Raw genomic sequence first — 23,082 nt, 5'->3', positions numbered from 1 at the left:
TGACTGTAGCCACTACAGCCTCTAGCCGTGGGCTCAGCTGTCATCCTGGCCCAGGGCACAACTAAATGCTTTTGGAAAGACCCCAGAGCCTGCACTTTAGGACTAGCAGAAGTCTCAGCTTTGAGGTCTACCATCTGCCAAGCAAAAAGACAGAAATCAGCCCCTCTATACTCTCCAAGCTCAAGAACTGGCCCTTACTTGATAACCGGGTCTCTTCTTGTCTATCGAGGTAATTTCCAAATCTTATTTACCCCTACGCTACATAGAATCAATCATTTATTTATTCAGCCCCATCACCTACCGCTTAGCCCACAGTAGTAGCTAAATGGTCATTCTCCTGCTGGACTGTTTTTCAATCCTAAAACAGCTCTTGTCTGTCTCTGTCTGTCTGTCTCTGCCTCGCTCCTCTCCTCTCTCCCTGTCCCTCTCCCCACCCCCACCCCCAATATTCACTGGCTTCCTTCACCTCCGGAATAAAATTCAAATCTCAGTCTGGCTTTTTAAAGCTATCTACAATATCTCGTATATTATTAAAATCTTATTTGATGTATCCTCCCCTTCACACACTTCTTTATGCTCTGTCCAACCGTCCTGTTAGCTGTTGTCTATATACGTGACATTCTTTCTCCCACTGTTTCTTTGCATCCACATGTGGAATATACGTTCTCTGTTCACCTCCAGCCTCACAATCTTCCAACAAGGCTCAGCTCACTTGCCATCTCTCAGATGAGGTTTTTCCCAGTTCTCAACCCCCCACTCCCACCACTGCCACTTTCAGAATCGGATCTCTCTTAACTTACTTTGTATTGACTTACTGGTATAGATGGTGTCACCTCTGAAGAACAGGAAGGGTTCTGGTTTTTGTCTTGGTGTCCCCAGCATATATCAGTGTTTTAAATATAATACATTAACACGGTGATATATTTAACAATTACATTTGAACTAAATTACTCTTTTCAAGTGGTCATTAGCATTCCATAGTTCCATCTTTATAAATTTCATTCATGCCCTTTGACCTTAGTCTCACATACAGAGGTTATCTAATCCTTCAAATAATTTTCCTCAACCTGTTTAATTTTATAGACTTTTTTGTTGTACAGAATCATTTTATCTTTATATGCTGCTACGACTACTGTTAATATAGCACTTGAAGGTTTGTAAAGTATTATACATATGTTTCCCTTATTTGATTTTCAGAACAACTGATATATGCTGTTATCTTCTTTTTACATATGAGGACACTGACGCTGAAAGAAGTTAAATACCTTTTTCATAATCATACATTTAGTAAGTGAATCTGGAGATAGGATTTGGACTAATTCTTCCTGGTTCCAGTTATCACTCTTATTGTTTCCAGATTTGTTGTTTTTGGTTCATTTGTTCTATTTTTTTTTTAGTTCTTTCCATAGTTGAAAAAATTTTCCTTTTCTTACACTTTCTTAATAATTAAAAATGTTAATTGCTAATCCATTTAGTTAACTGTGTTGCATGTATGAAGTATAGAGTAAAACTTACTTTAAAAAAGAGCCATCTCGTTTTCCCAGTTTTTGTTGAATAGTGATTCTGTTCCCCATTGTGTCTTGTTTGTTTTTCCATTTACTTTTAATGGGATTTGGAACAGTAAGAATAGGTCACAATGCTGAGCCAATATTCCATCAGAGCATTTGTGCCCTCATTATCACCAATGCTTTGTTCTTAAATGATTCAGCAACCTGGAAAATCTTATTCAAATAAATTTCCATCCATGGAAATAGAATTTATATATTAAAAATACCACCTGTGTACTAATGACTCCACTTTACAGATTCCCATAATTTATGAATAGAAAGCTTTGAAAAGCAAATTTATTTTTCTTGGACTGAACAATAAGTACACAGAGGTTCAATCCCACCCCATCATTCAAGACTGAACTTAAGTGTTTTATGCCAAGATTTGACTTAGAAACAAACTAGTGCTACTAACAGTCATAATAACTGCATAAGAAAATTAGAGGCCATGATTTTTTTTAATTTAAGTAATAAGTCCAAAATGTTGTATTTCTACAACATATATAGGATCAGAAATGACTTGGTAACTTCAGTGATCACTTAAAAAGTGTTGAAATCTTTTCTACAGAATGTTTTCCATATTGGCCACCTCCCTTAAGTTCCCCCATAATATTCCTAAAGAATAAAGTGTATTTTGAGTATTGCCAGAAGTAGACTGATTTCAAATAGTATCTTAATCTTGGGCAGTATTATCCTAAATATAAGATAATTACTGTATGATAGAAGAAAACATACTATGCTGAGCATCAAGAGAGGCTGTAGTAGCTTTCTCTTTTCTCCCACAAATTAGCTGCAGGAAAGTTAGTAAGTCAACTAAACCTCTCAGATGCTTGGCCTCCTTTTCTCTAACACTATTATTTTTTCTCATTTCTCTCATTCTTCTTCCATTGTTCTACTTTGTTCTCTTCTCCTAAAATCTCCCTTTCTTTCCTATTATTCTTGTGCCTATTTTCTCATTAAACGTTCAAGTATAAATTTAGTGGATAACTTCAAAAATTCTGTTGGTAGGTTCTTTTTTTAAGAATGCCTCTTAATTCATAACATGTTTACCAGATTTCGTAATCAACAAATTTCTAATGTAGTTGTGTTTGAAAGGGAAAACTGTATTGGGAAGGGGGTGAGGATGATGGCTTTTCCCCTCCAGCTGGGCAGCATTTATTGTAGACATCTAAGTTGATGGTGGTATAATTCAAAGGACAAATAAAAACTTGCATTCTCACTTCCCCTCCTTGTCATGTACTTTTCTGTCACAGGCAGGGCATATAAATACCCGGGGGTGGGGAGGCGGCACATCCTATGTGCCTGTGCCTCTCTTAGGGGAGTCACTGAATATTATGGGTGGAACTGAAGGCTCTGATGCAGTAAGTTACTTTTCCAGCAGCACAGAGTGAAGCTGTCCCATTAATTACTCTGTGTTTAGGTTTGGCTTTTATGGTACTTCCCTCATCACAGATGAGAGGGGTAAAGCAACATTACTGAAGACCATTTGGGGGAGGGGAGCAGTGCCATCTTCATGTGTACTTTACCTGCTTTTGTGGGTCACCAGCTCTTTAGAATTGAAAAATCCATAAGAGGAACAGGGGGGATCATTTACTTTAATAACCACTCTGTGAAAAGCACTCTCTTATGTGTTATGAAACGTTAAAGGAAGAGAAGATAGACTCCTTATCCTAAAGGAGAGCCTATTCTCATCCTGGAAAATAAGAACAAGCACAGAAAAAGGATACATTTGGGGTAGATTAATAAATAGGTGCCCTCCCTTATGTGACAGCCCAATATTTAACTTTTTATTGACTTTGTAACTTGAGAAAAGGAGTGAGTTATGTTAACTTTGCTCTAAAAGGGATTTTGTGTTTTGAATTAGTTACCAGGGAAATACAGAGATGAAAAAATGCAAGTAGATGGAGGAGGAATTCAAGAACAGACACTGTGGGTCTGTATCTTACTCTATTGTTTAGTTGATTGTTGCTGCTCCTGCTACTACCACCACATTGTTGTTCAGGTTTTGTTTTTTTCCTCTCTGCTAGGTCAAACATTACCTCAAATGAGGTAATATTTACAAAATGTTTGACACATAGCAGGCACTTAATAAATGTTTGTTCCCTTTTCCACATACACTAATCTTCACTAAAGTTGTTGTTTTGTTTGTTTTTTGAGATGAAAACATCTCTAATTTTATCAATGAAACTGGGGGAGACAGCTGTGGTTTGCCAAGTATTTCATTCTTGATCATTTTGTATATCATCATCTGATTTATAATGCAAATTTCAGGTGGGTGGACAATGACCCATCCAGATTTTTGCTGGATTTTCCCCAAGGTTTCACCTCAGATATTTGTGAAAGTAAAATACCAAGTATCTAAACAGGAAACATCTAGTAGGCACTTGGCTGTTCATATCTCATCCTTGTGACTTATTTTTAAACATCCTGTCCAGAGTTAACACTACTAGCCCTGTGAAGGGATCTTGTTTTTAATTTTTCTGTTGTTCCTTTTAGCTTTCCTGTTCCTTAGTTCTGATCTAAGAGGGAGGAGGGTATATTTTTTCCAGATGCTACACAGAATTCCTAAAAATAAATTCAGCTTCTTATTAAGCACAATCAAAATCATTTTTGTAGTCTGAGAAGAGGAAATGATTCCAAATTTGCTACAGAAAGCTTCTCTGTATCCTTCTAGATGAGCTTCTAGAGCTTTCTCTAAGTGAGATGGCATTGAACAAGATCTTAACAGTGGGATAGATACATGCCACATTTGTACCACCAAGGTTGGCACCTTAGAATCTTGCCACTCCAGAGGAAGAGGCTCAAGATCTTAATGACAATGAGAGCGAATAAAAAGCCTTCATTCCTTTCGTGTTCAAGCCAAGTAGAGACGTAGATCCTTTTCTTCTCTTTTTCAAATAGCTGTAGGCCAAAATAACAAGTCAGTCCATCAATAGACATTAAGCTTTTTCTATTTAGTTGATCTGTGTCTGCTACATATCTCTATGTAGTTATGTAGACAATCAGTGGGAAGAGGTGTTTTGGGGTTTTTTTCCCACTGATAGTACTTGATTTTTGAATAGGAGGTGAGTAGAGTAGGTGGACGTTCACACTACCCTTGAATTAGACCTACTGCTGTACCTTTTTGTCCAGGCTGCTCATTGGGAAGTTGTATTCAAACTATTTTCGGAGTTGGATCTTTGTTCTCTTTGTATGCCAGAGCTGTTTTCCATTAGTTCTATTGAAGGGGACCATTTGTTAAAGACATAAAGATCTCACTCACATTCCTTGCTTCCCCAAACCATTCTTCCCTTGTTAAGTGATTATAATGAGACTCTGTTTATTCACATGACCTTCTGAAATTTCTCCATCAATGTAGATCCTGAGGATAGTATCCCTTTCCTTAAAATTCAAAGTATTTGCCTCCTTTATTGGTGTGCAGAACAACAGAATTCCCATGTTATAGCATCCTTGTTTAAGAAATGGACTGTGCTGGGACATCCAGAGGAAAATGAAGACTCTGAAAAATCGTCTTGCCTTCCTTTTTAATTGTTTGTGCATACATTTGTCTTTAAGAAGAGATCTTGCTAAGGTAGTGGATAATAATACAATTTGGAGTTGCACTGCCAGAAAATATTGAAACCGCTTACATTTCACTGTTACCACAAAAAGCTGATTATTATAAAGTGCCTCCCACTCTCAAAGGCTGTAAAAGCAGGCTGTAATGTAAGTAGGTTTTTTAATGCACTTAACTACTTCCCTTTAGGACTGATGTTGAACCAATAATGGAATATAAAACGTTAGACTGCTCATTGACTATAATTGAGGAAGCTTTGATGCACTGGGAAATGACACTTAAAGCAACAGCACTAGATTTTTTTTTTCTTTTTAAATTCTAGTAGCTCAAAACATGTAAATAGAATCACTAGTTAGGTCCTGCACAGTTCAGATTAGCTGTTTAACCAGCAATACTATCAGATGATAAGGAATAAACTTTTGTTTTATATTTGACTGCTCAAAACTACTTTCCCATTTTATCCTTAGGAAGTCGGCTCCGCAGCAAATAAGCTTTTCTGTATTGTCAGTTAGATTTTAGATTTTTCTTTTTGCAAACCTAACCTTGCAAAACTGAAGAATGTCTTTTGGGGAGGGAAAAAAGTTTTAAAATGTAAGTTTTAGCTCCTTTTGGTACATTACAACTGTATTCTTTTTTAAAGAGAGCTGTTTTACTTAAATATTTCTGCTTTTATTTGCTTTCTCCTTAGAAACAAAACAATGGGAAATTATAGTATTGTAATGTGCCTTTGCTTGGGAATATGTATGGTATAACTTCCTCTTTGTGACATTGTTTGTTCTTAAAGTCAGTAACGTGGAACCAGATTAAATTGTGATACAGAATAATAACAAATCAGTTTCAGGTTTGAAGAAAAACAAATTTGCATCAGTGTCCTCAGTGTTTAAAGAAGGTAGTCAGTTCAGTTGAGGAATTATCACTTTGCTCTGACTTTGTTTTGCAGTAATATTTTAAAGTAATAAACAGCAGACTGAAAGTATTACTAACTTACTTTTCTTCTTTCCATATTTTTTTTGTAAAATAGAAATGTGATTCATTTCTCATTGGGTGACGAATCTCATTCTAGTCCTTTTGAAAAACATGAATACTAAAAACACTTATCTTGCTTGGCCAAAAAGTGCATTGCTTCCTAAGAGTTTCTCCATTTTGTCCTGTTTAGGTTCGACATCGTTGGTGTGAACTTGTCATCAAACACAAATACACTAAAGCATATGAAGATGTTGAGAGATTTCTTCAGGAGGATCAGGCAAGTGACATTTGACAGGGATGAAGAACTGCTATTTTAGGCTTGCGGGGTCTCCTTTCGTATCTAGAAGCTCCCCACGACGAAGCACGCGGCTTACAGTCTTTTATATGGCTGTTGGATTGGGGGACAGATTTTTATCTGTCTCTTTGTCCACTGTGCTTATTAAGATGTGTGACCATATGATGGTCATTGAAGGTTTTCCTCTCTGCCCTTCATTATTGCTAATAAGCAAATCTCAGTCAGTTCAATCTACTTTTAAGAAGATTTGAAGTGAGTGCTGCCTGGGATGTTAATACTATTATACGTAACAATGTTATTTAATGGCCTTCAGACACACGACACCAGGATAGATGCCTTGTGGTTATCATGCCTTCCTGTCTACAGAACAACCTTTTACCATTCGGTCTGTTGTCCTTCTCCAGGAACCTCAGAAAATACACGCGTGGGGCTGGGAATGTACTTGCACACGGGCATGTGTCCCTCGTCTTCCAAAGGTTGCAGCTCTCTCATCTTCCCATAAACACACTCCTATCCCTTTCTGGGTTTCAAACGGCTCGTGACCACCACTCGCTCCCTTCCTTGCTAGGACTTTTATGGTAAAAGCCTTTTGAAGTGGTTTCTCTGCCGACCATCCAGTCTGGTCCTAACAGTTGAGCGCTTCTGGTTTTGCTACAATCAACATGGTTGTTTTCAGCGATGTAAACTTTGCTTCTCTATGTGCATCAGGGCTCTCTTGGAATGTGGCTTTTGAATGAGATGGCAAGCATTAAGGACTTAGACAGAATGTAGCCATTTTAAAAGTGAAGAATAAAACAGAAGACTTTTGATAGCGTTCCTAGTGTTTGGGGACAAGCAATAAACAAAGGCCAATTATTCCCACAAAGAGTACATACAACTTCTAGCCATTATGAAATGTCACATGTGCCCCACTGGAGTAAGAAAGAGATGGTTGGGAGTACAGTAGGAAAACAAGGAGAATAAAATTCAAAAGCAGCTCTTTCCTTAAGCTCTATACTAAAAAAATTTCAGTTTAACTATTCAATATTTAGAATAATATTTTTTTTCCAAATAAGATGAACAGTTTTAAGCTTCCTTTTTTAGGAAAAGAATTTTTGGAAACTATAACTACAGTTTTTATCCTACTATCTTTTAGATCTTTTTAATTTGCTCCAGCAGAGTACAATCTGTGGCATAAATGAGCTTTGGACTAAGATTGCATGTGAAATTAAAGTGGTTCTTAGCTTGTCCAGATCATAATTGACTTGGCTATTTTAAAAGTCTGGGAAAAATGCAAATGTGACTGTTTTCAGCATGTTTGTTGAAACAGAAAAGTCAGTGTTTGCAGCCCTGTTTTGGACACTTATATGGAAAGCTATCAAGCTGTAAGGAATCAAAATGCATCTTTCCTAATTGCATCTTGATTATTCTTCCTGGCCCTGGTTGCCACATGATGTCATCACTGTGCGTTTGTTGGGAAATTTGTCATTTCTCTAGTATGTTATATCTTGTGTGTGAACTGGCTGAAATGTATCTGAAATTTTGGGTCTCCACCATGAGTCATTAAGACCAACAGAGAGTCTTCTCGAAAAAGGAAACCTAAATCACACGGGTATGTGCATGTATGTTTCTGTCAACTGAGGCATTCATCCAAGTCAATAAAAGCAAGAACTTGGATATCTTCTGTTCAGAAGGAGCCTGTGTTATATTCTCATTAGCATTTATGTGACTTAGGACAAGTGGCTTCAGTTGTCTGTGGCTCATTTTTCTCATCTGTAAGGTGAGTAAATCAGGCTCTGATCATCTCTAAGGTCCTATCTCTTAACCAAAAAAAAAAAGTATCCCTCTAGAAACAAGTACCCAACAGTTGATTACATCCCCAATTCCAATGACTGAAAGAAACCCTAGATTATTTCATCCTCCCCCCCCCCCACCCGGTGACAAGGAAGGGGGAGAAAAGCACTAAAAACAGGGTTCTAATAGTAAACTAAGACAGACAGAGGAACCTGTTCTTCATCTTTAGCACTGGCACAATTTTTGCATTTAGGGGACTTGGGCCTCTAAAACACTGTCTCTTGTCCACCCATATATGCATGTGTACATGTATCATAATGTCCTCCGGGTCCACATTATTGTGCTGTGTGTTTTCCTTCGTAGGCGATGGGTGTATATCTTTATGGAGAGTTGATGGTGAGTGAGAATGCCAGGCAACAACAGCTTGCTCACAAGTGCTTTGAGATGACCAAGGAACACATGGATACAGCATCAGCCAAGGTGGTGGCAGAGATGTTATTTTAAAGAGGTAATTCTTTTTCCCTCCTCCTCTCTTTGTTTGATGCAGACGTAAAACAGCCACCCAGCTTGTATGTAGTGAGCCAAGAGGTGGGTGAGGCCTGTCCCCCGAACCACTAACATTTGTGTTTTGCCTTCTTGTGAAATTGGTAGAATGGACAGGAGGTGGGGAGAGCAAAGGATATCTTCAAGCAATTTTTAGCAACATGTCTTTGAGCCTTCGGTAATTTGGTAAAGCCAAGAATCAGGCCTTCCAATGAAATGCTTTTATATTTCAAGCTTCAGGCAAGTTTACGTCTAACTATATTTAGACCTAAACCAGAGAAAAGCAATAAAGGGGTCATTTTAAAGAGAGACTACTAGAATCTAAATGCAAAAAAATCCTACCACAAAGTAACTAAGATTTTTCTCTCTCAGAAATGCACATTACTTCCTCACACCCTGGAATCTTGGGATTTTTTATAGAAAAAATGTTTTCCCTTTTAAGTTGTGAGAGAGTACCTTTGCACCAGCATGCTCAGCATAGAACTGATTAGGTTTGGAATGAGAGGCCTTGCTAGCCCAACATAGTTCACATTTTTGCTTAATGATAGAACACATTTTGACTGTCTGCTCCTCTTGTTGGGGAATTTTTGGGGTGGTATTTTTCTTTTTCTTTTTTTCAGCTTCAATTTGTGGGATCAGAATTCAGGCTTCTTACTTTATCAAGTGTCTAGTGTGGCTTGTTTTTAAGAAGAACCCTAAACCTTTTAATTTATTTTCCCTTTTAGTCATACTCAGGTCATTGGGATTTCTGTGGATTGCTTTAAACAGAATATTCAGATCAAAGAGCTATAATACCAAGAATATAAGTTAATTATGAATGACTGTTCTTTTAGCATGGAGACAGGAGCTCATTGATAGTAGGCTGATAATTATGATGCTTTGCTTGGTGCATTAGGGACAGTATCTTAAAAGATAAGAATGAAGTGTACTTACCAGCTCAGCGAGCCAAATGTGTATTTTAACAGAGAGCAGTTGAAAAATTCTCAGTTGCACAAGCCCCTTGTTTTTACTTTAGCGGCATTAGTATAAATCACATTGTCCATTTTTTAATTATACCCAGAATTAATATTTCTTCATGTTCTTTGAGTGATGTGAAAGCAGAAACATGGAGCCCATTCATTGCTTTGTTTCTCAGCCGGGCTTTTGTAGCCAGAAATCTTCCTGAATCCTTCCAGTGTCCAGGGGCTTCTCGGGGTTTGGCTCTGAAGACTGCTGTGGGAGCCTTCCTTGTTGCTCCTGCTGCCTTCTTCAGAAGCTTTGTTTGGTCCTCGCTCGCCTACTTTCCCTGCCTCCTGACCTGCCTGATACAGGCTCTGAGCTGGCCCTTGGTGCCCATTTTTTCTTCTCAATGACTAAGGGTTGATAACCGATAATATTAGGAACGGGTGGAGGACGGGTTGGGTGAAGGGTTTTCTTCTCCGCTTGATCTGTCTCCATTTCCAATGATAAAGATAATTTCCTCCCAGCCTAGCAGAGTGCCACGTGGGCTACTCAACTGCCTTGGAAATACTTGTTTGAGAAACTAACCCAATGTCAAGGGCCAAAGCCGGGCCTGTGTCTGGCTGTGATGACTGTCCAGGAGGGTTTTTTCTGTGCCGGTCACGTGATGCACTTTGTAACAGACTCTTCTTTTTAGAAATGCCATTTCAAGATCTCCATAAGCGCGGACTAAACACCAGCGAAACGGGCCAAGTCCGAACCCTTCAGCCATTCGGTAAAGGAACAAGCGTGCAAGCCGCGGGGCACGTGAGCTGGTGAGGACGCGCCGGCTTTGTCGAGTGCTCTGGCTGCTTGGGTTCCTGGCATGCTGATTTGTGACTTAAGATGAAAATCACATTGCCAGGGATTACCACGCAGCCATGACCGTGGCTGCTCCCCCAGAATCCGTGGATGGCGCCCCGAGGTGCCCCGAACTCGGACCCGAAGAAGCCACCCTGGAAGCTCCCTCGGCCCTTTGCCAGTGCTCGGAGGACGACCTCTCTGACAAGGTGCAGAGCTTAGCCGATTGGTGAACAGTCACTGATTTCCTCTTTGTTCACAGTGGCTAAGTTCTGCACCTGAAGAGAAGGGGAGATGGGACGTCTGTGGGGCGCCGCCGCGATCCCGACCGGCCCTCCTGGCTCCAAGAGACGTGCCGGCGTGAAGCCCCCACGTGTGCCGGAAGGAGACAGGGAGGAGCCCGGAAGCTGCCGGCGTGCTGGGCTCCGCAGGGACCTTCCGCATGTAAATGCGCGAACCGAACGGTAGGGGCGCCCGCGGGCTCTTCTCGCCGCCGCTCCTCTGCTGCTCTCCTGCTTTGGCAGGATGTCCTTTGTGTTTGTAGCCTCGACGCGGAGCTTCCTGCTGGTAGGAGCAGGCGCTGGGTCTGAGCTGTCCGTTGGACCCGCCCTCCGGTGCCTACTGAGCTGATAACAGTTCTGATTTTACACACTGGCTCAGTTCAGCAGGAACAGGAGTCGAGCCCGAGAGCGAGAAGGACAAGCCTGACCCTCCCGTGAAGGGCCGATCCGGACTGGAGGAAAAGCAGCCGGGGCAGAGACCCCCGGCGCCGGCTCCGGTGGAAGGGCAAGACGGGCTCCTGGCTGCTGTGAGAGCCGTGTGTGCGCGTTGTTGCAGGCTCCCAGAGCGGGGAGGGAGCTCGGGGCTCCTTTAAGGCCGTCTTTCTGGCTCAGTGGCTCCCCTGTTGCTCTAGATCGGGGTCACCGCCGTAGTTCTATCTATCGTGCTTCTGCCAAAGGCTGTGATCGCTTTTCCTCCTCCAGCAGCCCAGGCCGGGCAGCCTCTCATCCTGAGCTCTAGACCTTCCCTTCCAGGGAACCCCCGTCCAGTGGCGGAGCTCTGGAGACCCTTTACAAGAATTCCTTCGGGAGGGCCGAGCCGTCAAGTTTACGGCGGCTTCCTGTGCGGGAAAGATGGCAGATTCTTCTGGCAGAGCAGCTCCCAAATCCTGCTCGTGCTAGAATTTCACTGACCTGGACAGCAAAGGGAGCATTGCATGACGGGAAGGCCAAAGCAGTCCTCTGACAGACTCTTATTTCTTTTTGCTTATCTCTTCCGTAGGTTTGTTTCAGCTGAACATATAGGAAGAGAAACTCCACACACGTGTACATATAAGCTTACACACAGGACCTCCTTGTGAGCGCCCCAGCTTACTCCACACCACATGCCCACTCCAGAGTATTGCGTGCCGTCTGCCCTGACAGCCCCTATGCAGCCCTCCAAGCATCTGGTGCAACCTGCCGAAAAGCACTGGTTCCTTCAACATATGGGACTGAATAGATCTAGTCTGGAATTTCCAGAAAGCACGTGGTTTCTATCATGGTTTCTATCGAGTGGGGCCAGCCAGTAGGCAGATGCATTTGCTATTCTTCCTTCATGACCTTTCAGCCAACCATTCCTGAATTTTGTTTTCTATAAAATTTTGTTCTAAATTTTTCATGGTATTTTTTAAAGGGGCCACCCAGATACACAGAACAAGACTTAAGTGAACTCCAGATAATATGGATGGATGGACAGATGGATGGATGATGGATGGACGGACAGATGGATGGATGGATAGATGGATGGATGGATGATGATGGATGGATGGATGGATGATGGATGGATGGATGATGATGGATGGACAAACGGATGGATGGATGATGGACAGACAGCCGGATGATGGATGGATGGATGGATGGATGGATGGATGGATGGATGGATGGATGGATGGATGATGGATGGATGATGGATGGATGATGGATAGACAGCCGGATGATGGATGGATGGATGGATGGATGGATGGATGGATGGATGGATGGATGGATGGACAGACAGATGGATGATGGATGGACGGACAGATGGATGAATAGATAGATGGATGGATGATGGATGGATTGATGGATGGATGGACGGACGGATGGATGGATGATGATGAATGGATGGATGGATGGATGATGGATAGATAGATAGATGGATGATGGATGGATGATGGATAGATGGCCAGATGATGGATGGATGGATGGATGGATGGATGGATGGATGATGGATAGACAGCCGGATGATGGATGGATGGATGGATGGATGGATGGATGGATGGATGGATGGATGATGGGTGCATACATATAGTATGTTTGTTCACTCATTAGGCTGCTGTTTTAAAAAAAAAAACCTAAAATATCTCACTCTTAAGATGTTTCTTTGAACTATTACTACCTAACTCTCATTAGATATTAATGTTCTCAGAAACCTTTCAAATAAAAAGACTTAGTGGATTATTTAAAATAGCTGTATGGGAAGGGAAAGAGTTTCTTTTCATTTCATAAGGATTCCAATGAGCCAGTAGCACATTTCTGTGGGAAGAGAGAAAGGAGTGATTTCAGACCTTAATGCAAAAAGAGCTGTTTCCCTCTCTTGCCTGGGGAAGGACAAGCCAACAGTACTTGACCTGGGACTATTGAATAGACTGTTGGTGCTTTGAATATGCTGTGGGATATCTTGAACCCCAGAGCAGAAATGGAAAGCTGAACCTCAAAAGGAGGAAATCAGGTACTTGTTCTAAGAGTCTAGAAGTTGTTAGAGGCCCCTTACTTCCGGGTCTATCATCCAGTCATATGGTGTCCTGGCAAATAATTGTTTTAGTAGCAAATTTTCCCATATTCTCCAAAAGAAGACTTTCCTTCAAAAATTGGCCCTATTGAGCTTTACAAATACCTATGTGTGTTTTTACCTTGTGAAAATGTCTTTAAATATCTTATGCCACAATAATGGGGAAAGTGTATAAATTAGGTTTTTATGCCTTTTTTTTTTAATAAAGAAAATCAACTTTTTCCAAGATGACAACAGAATAAACCGTTTTTTCCCCCTGCAGTATTGCGTGTCTGGTTGACTCTGATGTGAAATAAGGAAGGAGATACAATGGCTGTGCATGTATGAAGCAAAGATAACTTTTAACATCACATTTCTTTGGCAGTTTTTCCACAGTGTATTGAACCCAGATCGGCACTTACCTCAAATGGAATGGTAGAAACTTAAACAGCCCAGGGTTTCCTTTCCAGAAATCAAAGCCAAAACTTTCTTTATGCCCCAATCATTAAGGCAGAGTCCTGCTGGCCATTCAATAGGATTGTGCCCGGGGGTCTTTTTAAATCTTGATTCTCTTTTATGCCATGCCTCACCAAAGTCCCCAAACTTGCTTTTAATTACCTGGGTTATGGCCAGTCAGCAACTTGAAAGTTCAGTCTTTCAGCCCCAGTAAGGATTAGGAGATAGTTCCCTGCCCTGCTGAGCCAGCTCCTGCACTGGTTACCAGAGCAGTTGTACCATCGAATGGACTTACAGACTGCTATTCATTAGAGTTTTATGCTCCATTTCACTTGTTTTCACAGAGGTTACGGGCAGTACAGCTTTTGCTACTTTTTCTTTGTGTAAATAGAAAAAAAAAACTTAGAAAAGCTTCCAGTTCTAAATACTAAGAGAGGATTCACAGAGATTCCAATAGTTGCACATCTATGGCCACCTTGATATACTAAGGACTTTCTTAGAGGCAAAAAAGAAGACAGGACTTAAAAAAAATCACTTTCAAATTGTATCCAGTAGGGTGGGACCACTTCCTTGCCTTTGGGGCTAGTAATTTTTTATTTTACTTAAAAAATTGTTTTTAAACTTTTATTGCCAATAAAAGTTATATCTGTCATTGTTTAAAATTATTTGGCAATAATTACAATAAAGGGGCCAGCACCCAAAGAATACTTTAAAAATTATGGAAAATAGCATGGCTCAAAGATGACTTCATTATAAGTCTACAGCTTAGTTCTAAACCATGTTGATAAATAGGAGTTTCTCATAGCAGGCATTAATGTAATCGGAATCATTCCAGGTCCATTTATCACAGTTAGAAAAGAACTTGGGTTATCATTTAGTCTAGGAGTTCTCAGTTGTTTTGTGTATCAATCTGGGATAGCTTTCCCTTTTTTTCCCCCTTTTTACCACATTTGTATTATATTGTGGAACATAATTTGTTTCTTTTACATCAAATATCTTCAGTGGAAGAGGGGATATTGCACACAAATACAAAACCACTACACATTACTGTCATAAAAAACCAGTGTTCTACATTGGATAGACCAGAAATGGTACAGCCTGACATAAATACTCTTCAGAACAAGAGAGGAGTAGGTAAGTTGCTTCCCGGCACAACTCAACCACTTTCTTCTGTCAAGTAGCAAAGGCAGCAGCGTGCAAATAGACACCTTGCCACAGCCTTCCAGGAAACAACCTGGAATCTCTTGAGGAGATGGATAACTTTTACGAAAACATAATACTGGCATCTTCCCCTTAGAAATAAATCATCCAATGAAAAACCACTGGTAATTTTCTTTGGAATAAATAGATTATGATTGAAAATTACAGACTGGTTGATTGGGCTAGCAGGGAGTCTTTATTAATGGTATTTTATTTTCCCAATTACATGTAACAACAATTTTCCACATATATTTTCTGGAGTTATAAGATCTAAATTGTCTCCTTTCCTCCCTTCCCTCCACCCTTCTGGAGATGGTAAGCAATTTGATCTGAGTTATACATGTATTATCTTGTGAAATATTTCCATATTGCTCATTGTTGCAAGAGAATATGTGCATAAAACCAAAACTCCAAAATAAAAAACCCAAATAAACTAAAGTGACAAGTTGTATGCTTTGGTCTGCATTCTGACTCCCAACAGTTCCTTATCTAAAGAGAGAGCATTCTTTGTTGTAAGTCCCTCAGAATTGTCCTGGATCATATTATTGCTGCTAGTAGCTGTCTTTCACAGTTGATCATTCCATAATATTGCTGTGACTGTGCATAATGTTTTCCTGGTTCTGCTTATTTCATTCTGCATCAGTTCACGTAGGTCTTCCCAGCTCATTCTGAAATCAGCCTGTTCATCATATCTTATAGCACAATAGTATTCCATCAGCATCCTATACCACTGTTTGTTCAGCCTTTCCCCAATTGAGGGGCATCCCCTCAATTTCCAATTTTTTGCCACTACAAAAAGAGCAGCTATAAAGATTTTTGTACAACTAGGTTCTTTCCCTACTTTTTTATCTCTTTGAGGATGTCATCATTTTATTTTATTTAGAATATTTTTCCATGGTTACAAGATTCATGTTTTTCGCTCTCCTCTTTCCTCCCTCCTCCCAGAGCTGACAAGCAATTCCACTAGGTTATACATGTATCATTGTTCAAAAGCTATTTCCATATTATTCATATTTTCAATAGTGTTCTTCGAAAGCCAGAACCCCTGTCATATATCCATCAAACCACTGCATTCCATCCAATCGGGGAAAAAAAAATGTTGTATGGGCTGGTCAAGGAATCCTTGAAGAAAAGATAATAGGGCAAAATGAGGGTTTGGCAGAGTGGTGGATAATAAGACTGTTAATAATTTCTAAAGGGAGGAGTGTTTAATTGGAGGAGAGAAAGAAGACTGAAACAGACACTTGCCAGAAGGCAGTGACATTTTGAGAATCGAAGCCAAGCCAGCAGGTGGGATGCAAGTTGAGATTTAAAATTTGCCAAAGAAAATAATATTTCTGTTGCATGTTCTTCGATCAAATAACAGATCAAAGAGTCATAGAAGGCTAAAGTTGGATAACGTATAGTTCACTTACTATTTTAACCTCTCTAAACAAAGGGTAGTGTTCAGATCAACCTAATTAGTTTTAGAGCAAAGGCTCTTTGGATAGGTTTTTGCAGGGGGTCAGAGGGTCTCAATTTGGTTGGAGGAAAATGACATTTTTATTTTTTACTAACTTTGGGGTTCCTTTAGAATCTTTTGTATTTCTTTTTATGCATTTAAAAACATTGTTCTTTGAAGGGAGCCATTCACATTCAGAGGAGTTGATGCCATAAAAAGCATGCCTTTACAAAGAGTGTTTATAGGATGCTCAGACTAGTTTATGTTTGGAGAAAGGAGGGAATAAGAGGTGAATGATTTAAAAGTAGAAAGATAACTAGCTAATAATTATAGGTATGTAGAGAAGACCCATCAGGGATAAAAATGGTAAGTTTTATATGTTTTATTTAATTCTTTGAATGTGTGTTAAATGTCTACAACACGAAAAGGTGTGTTTAAGTAATGGAGATACAAAAATAGATCACACATAGACTTTGATCATGTGGCTCTTCCCCTCAAAGGAGGAAAGGACAAATATCCATATACTTTGACCTCATTTTCCCACCATTCCATTCAGAGTTTGGGCAAAGTGTTCTAACTAGGTATGAAGATACTGACCACCTCTAGTCTGAGGGAAAAAATTCCAAGAAAAGGATAAAAATGAAATAATAAATTACTGTTATCATTGAGGTAATGCCTTGTGTTATGTAGTAATGTTACAGTTCCTGTGCAGTAGAAGGTAGACATGTATAGATTTCTATCCTCTTAAACGTGCAAAAAGGAGTAAAAGAAAAATTGTTTTCAACTGTTTATCTTTAGTGTGAGTGTCCACGTGGATAGGGACTAATTCCTTACATGTATGTTATTAATTTGAAGTCATGAAATCTGATAATAATTACAAGTAATTATTTCCATTTTAAAATATACATAAAAACAAAAACATGTCAGAAAGCATAATATTTGGAAGCAGAGTAAGACAAAAGTGCACGGTTGACTAGCTATAACCACAGTATGCTTACCAATATGTGCAATACATTTGTATAAGATGGTTTCCAATTCAGACTTTGAGAAATATTTTTTACTAGGAAAATAGAGAATTGGAGGAGGAGGCAAGGAAGGGTCAGGGACCATTTTGGTCCCTTATCCTCAGGTACTGAATAAAGTAACTGAAAAATTCGGATCTGGAAGCTAGAGGACATAACTTGAAACAATGTACAAAAGTACTCTGTAAAATGCCAGATATTATCTAACTCTGAGGTATAAATGAAACATTAATAACCAGTTTCTATCGGGTGGTGACAATTCCACAGATTATTTATTCCCTGTTATCATTTGAGACTTATGCCTTTGATCTGACGTGTCCCTTAAGGATGATGGGTGAAGAAGAAAGATGACACTTGTGAGACTGTATGTCTTAAATTTAAAATGGCAGAGGGGCAGTGAGGGAGCCCAGTGGGTAGAGCACCAGGCCAGGAGTCAGGAGGACCTAGGTTCAAATGTAGCCTTAGATACTTTCTAAATGTGTCCACCCTAGGAAAGTCAACTTACTTCTCTTTCCCTCCATTTTTTTCAATGTAAAATGAGGATGATAACATCACTTACTGTGCAGGGATCTTGTGAGGATCAAATGAGAATATTTGTACTAGTTGTACAAATTTGTACTAGTGCAGTGCCTGGCACAAATATAAAAATGAGCTATATAAAGACTCATTCCCTTACCCCCCTCCTTTCCCAACCTTTGCTTGAAGACCTCTCATGAATGGGGAATCCAATCATTTTATTCTACTTCTCCACTTCTGAACAGGAAATTGAATTGTCAGTTATTTTGTCAGGAAACTTTTCTCCCTTTAAATTCCATTCAACAAACAATAAGAGATAACAAATGGCAACCCCTGCCCTCAAGGAGCTTATATTCCAGTAGGAGTAAATATGTACACAGTAAGTAAATAGAAGGTACAAAATATTCTTGGGGAGATGGGCACTAATTATGATCTATAATGTTTATAGAGTGCATCCTTGGTGCCAGGCTAGGCACTTGACAATTCCCACATTCATTCCTCATGACAACCCTGGAAGGTGGGTGCTTTTATTATCCCTGTCTTACATATGGGGAGTGCTGAGGCAAAAGGGTCTTGAGTGAGTCACTCAAGTTCACCATGCAAGTATGTGTGTGATTCCTGATTACAGCTCAGGTCCTCCTGACTCCAGACCCAGCACGTGAGCTGCTCCCACTCCTAGCTGCCCACTAACAACTGGGATGGGTCAGCAAAAAGGCCATTTTGATGAAAGGGGATTTGAGCCAACCCTTAAAGGGAGCCAAGGAGTCCAAGAGCAGTGGTTCATGTTGGTGCCATTCTGGGCATGGTGGATGCATGTTCAAAGGCATTAAGATGGAGGAGAGAACATGGAGAAGAAACATCACGTAGGTCAGTGTGGCCGGAATGTAGATTGCATGAAGAGATTAGTTTGGGTAGTGAACAGTTGGTCAAGGAGGTGGTACCTAAGAATAGGATAGGATTTTGGCTTCTGAACCAGAGCTTAAAATATAGGGAGAGATGACAGATTCCTGGCCAAAGATGAAGTGGACCTAACTGACAAAGGCTGATGGGAATATATTTTCCTAGTACTATTCTAATCAACAGTGCTTTAAATTGGCTGTCTATAAACCTCTAAGCCAGTTGTCTCACAGAGTAGCTATGATGACAGAATAGAAGTTGAAAGACTCAAATTCATAGAAAACAAAACCTGAAAAAAGGCACTAGAAAAATTTCTTTTAAAAAAACTTCAATTTCTGTATGTCTATCAAATGCTTAAAGGTTAGGTAAAAACAAAAAGACAAAGAAGAGGAACTACAGATCCTAGTTAATCCAGAAAAGTTTGACTGGACTTTGTAGCTATTTCTGAGACTCGGAATGATCAAAGTTGGAGATGGGTGAGAGGGAAGAAGCAGAGGTTCTATTGTATATTAAGGTATTTCATGTAAGAAAATTCAGCCACAATGAGAGGAATGAAGTGTGGAAGGCATATGGGGAAAGGTTAATGGAGATAAAAACAAGCAGTTTTATCACTGGAGTATACCACAGACCACCTGCCACCTAATACAGTGCCTAGCCCTGAGCAGATACTTAATAAATTCTTGTTGGTTAATTGAAAAAGGAAATGAGTTTAGGAAACAATTCGCAAGTCTGGCACCAAAGCATGATATAGTAGTGATGGGGGATTTTAATTATCCAGACATCTGCTGAAGTTCTCTGCCAAAATCAGAATAGCTAATAACTCTTTTACTTGCCTTAATGATAATTTTATCCTTCAAAACATGAAGAAATCAACAAAAGAAAATTCTCCTCTGGATCTTATTCTCACTAAAAGGGGGGAATTGTTGTGGGGTAGAAATGATGGGAAACCTGAGGCGTGACTTCTTCCTCCTAGGACTATAATAGAGCAGAGGAAATCCAAGTCTTGCATCCTAGGTTTTGGGAAAGCAGATTTCAAAAGAATAATAGGGTCTCATGGACTAGACTATGTGGGAAGGCAGCCCTTCAGAAAGGGAGAGAAGAATGAATAAAACTGATGACAGAAAGTGAAATAATTCAAACTAGAAGTAAAAATTGGAATTGGAAAAAGGTCAGTGAATGCACAGAGAATTCGATAATCAATTTTAATAGAGAAATGTTGAGAAGATGAAAGTAAGGCCCAATAATAGAGAATGAATCATGGCTCAGTTCTAAAAAAAGTTCTGAGTGCTAAAATTCGGAATGAGCTGAAGCTGGCAAGGGAAGCTAAGGAGAAAGAGAGAAACCATTTTTTTTTAATGAAAGGAAACGATAAGAAAGGGATAGGTTATAGTAGATGTACAATAAACTAACAATAGAAGGTGCAACTGCCCAATTTTTATTTTGCTTCTGTTTTCTCTGCCAAAAAAGAATGACCTTTTTTTCAGGTTTTGACAAAAATGGATAATAGGGAAGAGATACTGGGGATAAGGAAGAACACTTCGACTAGATGAAGACCCGACAGATATGATTGCCAAACCACTGTAATATTTGAAGGGTAGAAATAAAGAGGGTGCCCCGAGATTGTAAAAAAGAAAATGTCCTGACATTTTTTTAAAGACTGATAATTATAGACCAGTGATATTGACCATAATTCTTAGGGAATTTTTAGAAAGATTCATAAAAGAGGGTGATGGTTGGTAAATATCTTGATTGGAAAGTTGTGATTGCAAAGAACAGCATGGCTTTATCAAGAATAAGTCATCCCGATCTAACCTCATTTCCTCCCCCCCCCCCCTTTAAGGTAGTTGTCACAAACTACCTAACCTGCTAGATGGGGGGAATAATTTAGATGTGGCTTACAGGGAGAAGTGAAGAGAGCACATGCTTATTCAGTGCCTGTGATGTGCCAGAAACAGTACTAAAATCTTTTCACTTATACCTATATTCAACAGGACTTTTGATAAGGTATTCTTTTCAAAAAGATGGAGAGATATGGATTAGATATAGCAGGGTACTAGTAAATTTTTGGCAACTAGCTTTCTGATGGGGAAAAAAGAAGCTATGTGCATGGCATGAGCATTATTTCTCCGTCACTAAATAGCCAATGAAATAATAAGCTAAGGGGCTTGTAGAATATTCTGATTTCCAAGGTGTAAATAGTCACAATGACATTTAACAATTGGTTCTTGGTAGCCAATATGAGTTGTGTCTAGCATACCCTTGAATACACACTATTAAATTTTAATATGATGCAGTGAGTAGAGTGCTGTGTTCAAATATGACCTCAAGCACTGATCCTGAGCAAGTCACTTATTAATTAGTTTCCTCTCTAGAAATTGAACTGGAGAAGGAAATGGCAAATTACTCCAGTATCTTTGCCAAGAAATTCCCAAGTGGGATCACAAAGGGTTGGACATGACTGAAACAACTGAAAAACAAAGATTCAAAAGGGCAACTAGGTGGCACAATGGATAGAGCGCCAGTCAGGAAAACAAGTTCAAAACTGGCCTTAGACACTAGCTATGTGATCCTGGGTAAGTCATTTAACCCTATTTGTCTCAGTTTCTTCATCTGGAAAATGAGCACAAGAAGTAAATGGCAAACCATTCCAATATCTCTCTGCCAAGAAAACCCCAAAAGGGATCATGAAGAATTGGACACCACTAAGATCTAGGACAGGTCTTTACTTTTTTCTTTAGGAAAAAAAATACTTAAAATACCAAAGATAAACATAGATTAAGGAGAGGTTTCTTCTCTTTTTGAAGTGACAATATCTACTCACTAAAGCTGTCATAGGAGTGGAGGGAATAGAGAGAAGACCAAAAGACCACTCTGGGTTTCCTTTTCACCTCAAAGAGCTAGGTATTTCAGTGCTAAACCAAAACACAAACCAAAGTCCTGCAAATCACAAGGCGATCGGGGTGGGGGGTGCGGAAGCATAACTGTTTACACTCATCATGATAACGTACGGTGTGTTCTCTCCTGGTAGAAAGTAGGCTCCTTAAGGACAGGGGCTATTTATTTTTGTCTTGCTGAATTCCTAGTGTCTAGTGAAGTGCCTGGCACAGAGTGGATGTTTCATCAAAATGTATTGATTTTAAAAAAAGGGGGAAAGGATATATTTGCACCAAAATACTTGGAGCAGCTCTTTTTGTGGTGACAAAGAATTGGAACTTGAGGGGATGTCCATCAGTTGAGGATTGGCCGAACTAGCTGGGGTATACAATTGTAATGAATGTGTTATAGGAAGTAACTAGCAGGATGATTTCAGAAAAATCTGGAACACCTGAGGATGAACCTGAGGCAGAATGAAATAAAAAGAATCAGAACAGCATTGTACATAACAGCAATATTGAACAATGATCAACTAAATGAGTTGACGATTCTCAGCCATACAATGATCTTAAGACAGTTTTAAGGACTTGTGATGGAATGTTCTTCACCTCCAGAGAAAGAAATGACGGATTCTGGATGCCAAAAGAAGTATACTCTTTTTTCATGGGAGTGGGGGGCAGTGTTATGAGTCTTCTTTCACAGCTTGTCCAAAGTGGCAATGTATTTTGCATGTTCAGACATATATGACCTAGATCAAACTGCTTACCATCTCAGGGAGTAGGGAGGGAGAGAATTTCTATCTCAAAATATTGGAAAATGTATGTTAAAATTTGTTATTGAGTATAATTGGGAGATTAAAAAAGAAACTTGTTAATTTATTGGTTGAGATCACTTCAGATGAGGACTGATTTACTGACCAGGAGATGGAAAGATTATAGAAGGCAATGAACATTCTTTGACAAAAGAGGTGAAATTTATGAATGAAAAATCATTTAATTCTTCTTATGTGCCAAGCTCTAATCATAACCACTAGGGAAACCAATAGAAAAAAGTAAGGCAGTTCTCAAGAAGCTCCCATTCTAGTAGGGAGAGATGATTTAGACAAGAACATTCAGTTCTATGCAGATGGAAATTCCCAGAAGAACTCAGTTTCCAGCATCTGAATAGATGACAAGTCTATAGGTTAGATAAGTAGGTCAAGACATGTTGGAAGCTTAATCTGGAGAAGATAAGACTAAAGTGGCACATGATGTCAGTGTTTGAGTATTTGAAATGCATGGGGATGCTGGACTATATATAATCTCTTGGACCTCAAAGACCAAAACCAGGAGCACAGGAAGAATTTGCAGAAGTAAATACAGGCTTGATGTCAGGAAAATTTTCCTAACAAGCATTGCCCCAAAGTGGAATGGGCTGGTTCAAGAGGCCCT

General features: G+C 39.6%; 1 protein-coding gene, 1 long non-coding RNA gene and 3 other non-coding genes across 6 annotated transcripts in view; 4 read left to right on the top strand and 1 right to left on the bottom strand.

Moving 5' to 3' along the window:
* Window positions 1-8,501, bottom strand: part of LOC103092322 (uncharacterized) — a 64,498-nt gene extending 55,997 nt beyond the window's left edge. For both annotated transcript variants that reach the window (XR_469730.2, XR_008913379.1), the window contains exon 1: window positions 1,516-8,501. This is a non-coding gene — a long non-coding RNA (uncharacterized LOC103092322). The remainder of the gene's footprint in view (window positions 1-1,515) is intronic.
* AOPEP (aminopeptidase O (putative)) overlaps window positions 1-15,340 on the top strand; it is a 524,226-nt gene extending 508,886 nt beyond the window's left edge. The window contains exons 15-17 of the mRNA XM_007497916.2: window positions 6,260-6,346; window positions 8,501-8,645; window positions 11,741-15,340. Coding sequence (XP_007497978.1) covers window positions 6,260-6,346; window positions 8,501-8,641 — 228 coding nt within the window. The 3' untranslated portion in view covers window positions 8,642-8,645; window positions 11,741-15,340. The remainder of the gene's footprint in view (window positions 1-6,259; window positions 6,347-8,500; window positions 8,646-11,740) is intronic.
* Window positions 10,466-10,539, top strand: MIR23B (microRNA mir-23b). Its single transcript, NR_032241.1, has one exon. It is a non-coding gene; the product is annotated as a microRNA mir-23b (primary transcript).
* Window positions 10,655-10,751, top strand: MIR27B (microRNA mir-27b). The gene has a single exon (NR_032242.1). It is a non-coding gene; the product is annotated as a microRNA mir-27b (primary transcript).
* Window positions 11,073-11,129, top strand: MIR24-1 (microRNA mir-24-1). Its single transcript, NR_032243.1, has one exon. It is a non-coding gene; the product is annotated as a microRNA mir-24-1 (primary transcript).
* Window positions 15,341-23,082: the final 7,742 nt, after the last annotated feature.

This window comes from Monodelphis domestica, chromosome 7, assembly GCF_027887165.1.
Source record: "Monodelphis domestica isolate mMonDom1 chromosome 7, mMonDom1.pri, whole genome shotgun sequence".
Lineage (NCBI taxonomy): Eukaryota > Metazoa > Chordata > Mammalia > Didelphimorphia > Didelphidae > Monodelphis > Monodelphis domestica.
The sequence above is the reverse complement of the archived record's forward strand: the minus strand, read 5'-3'. Positions and strand labels throughout refer to the sequence as shown.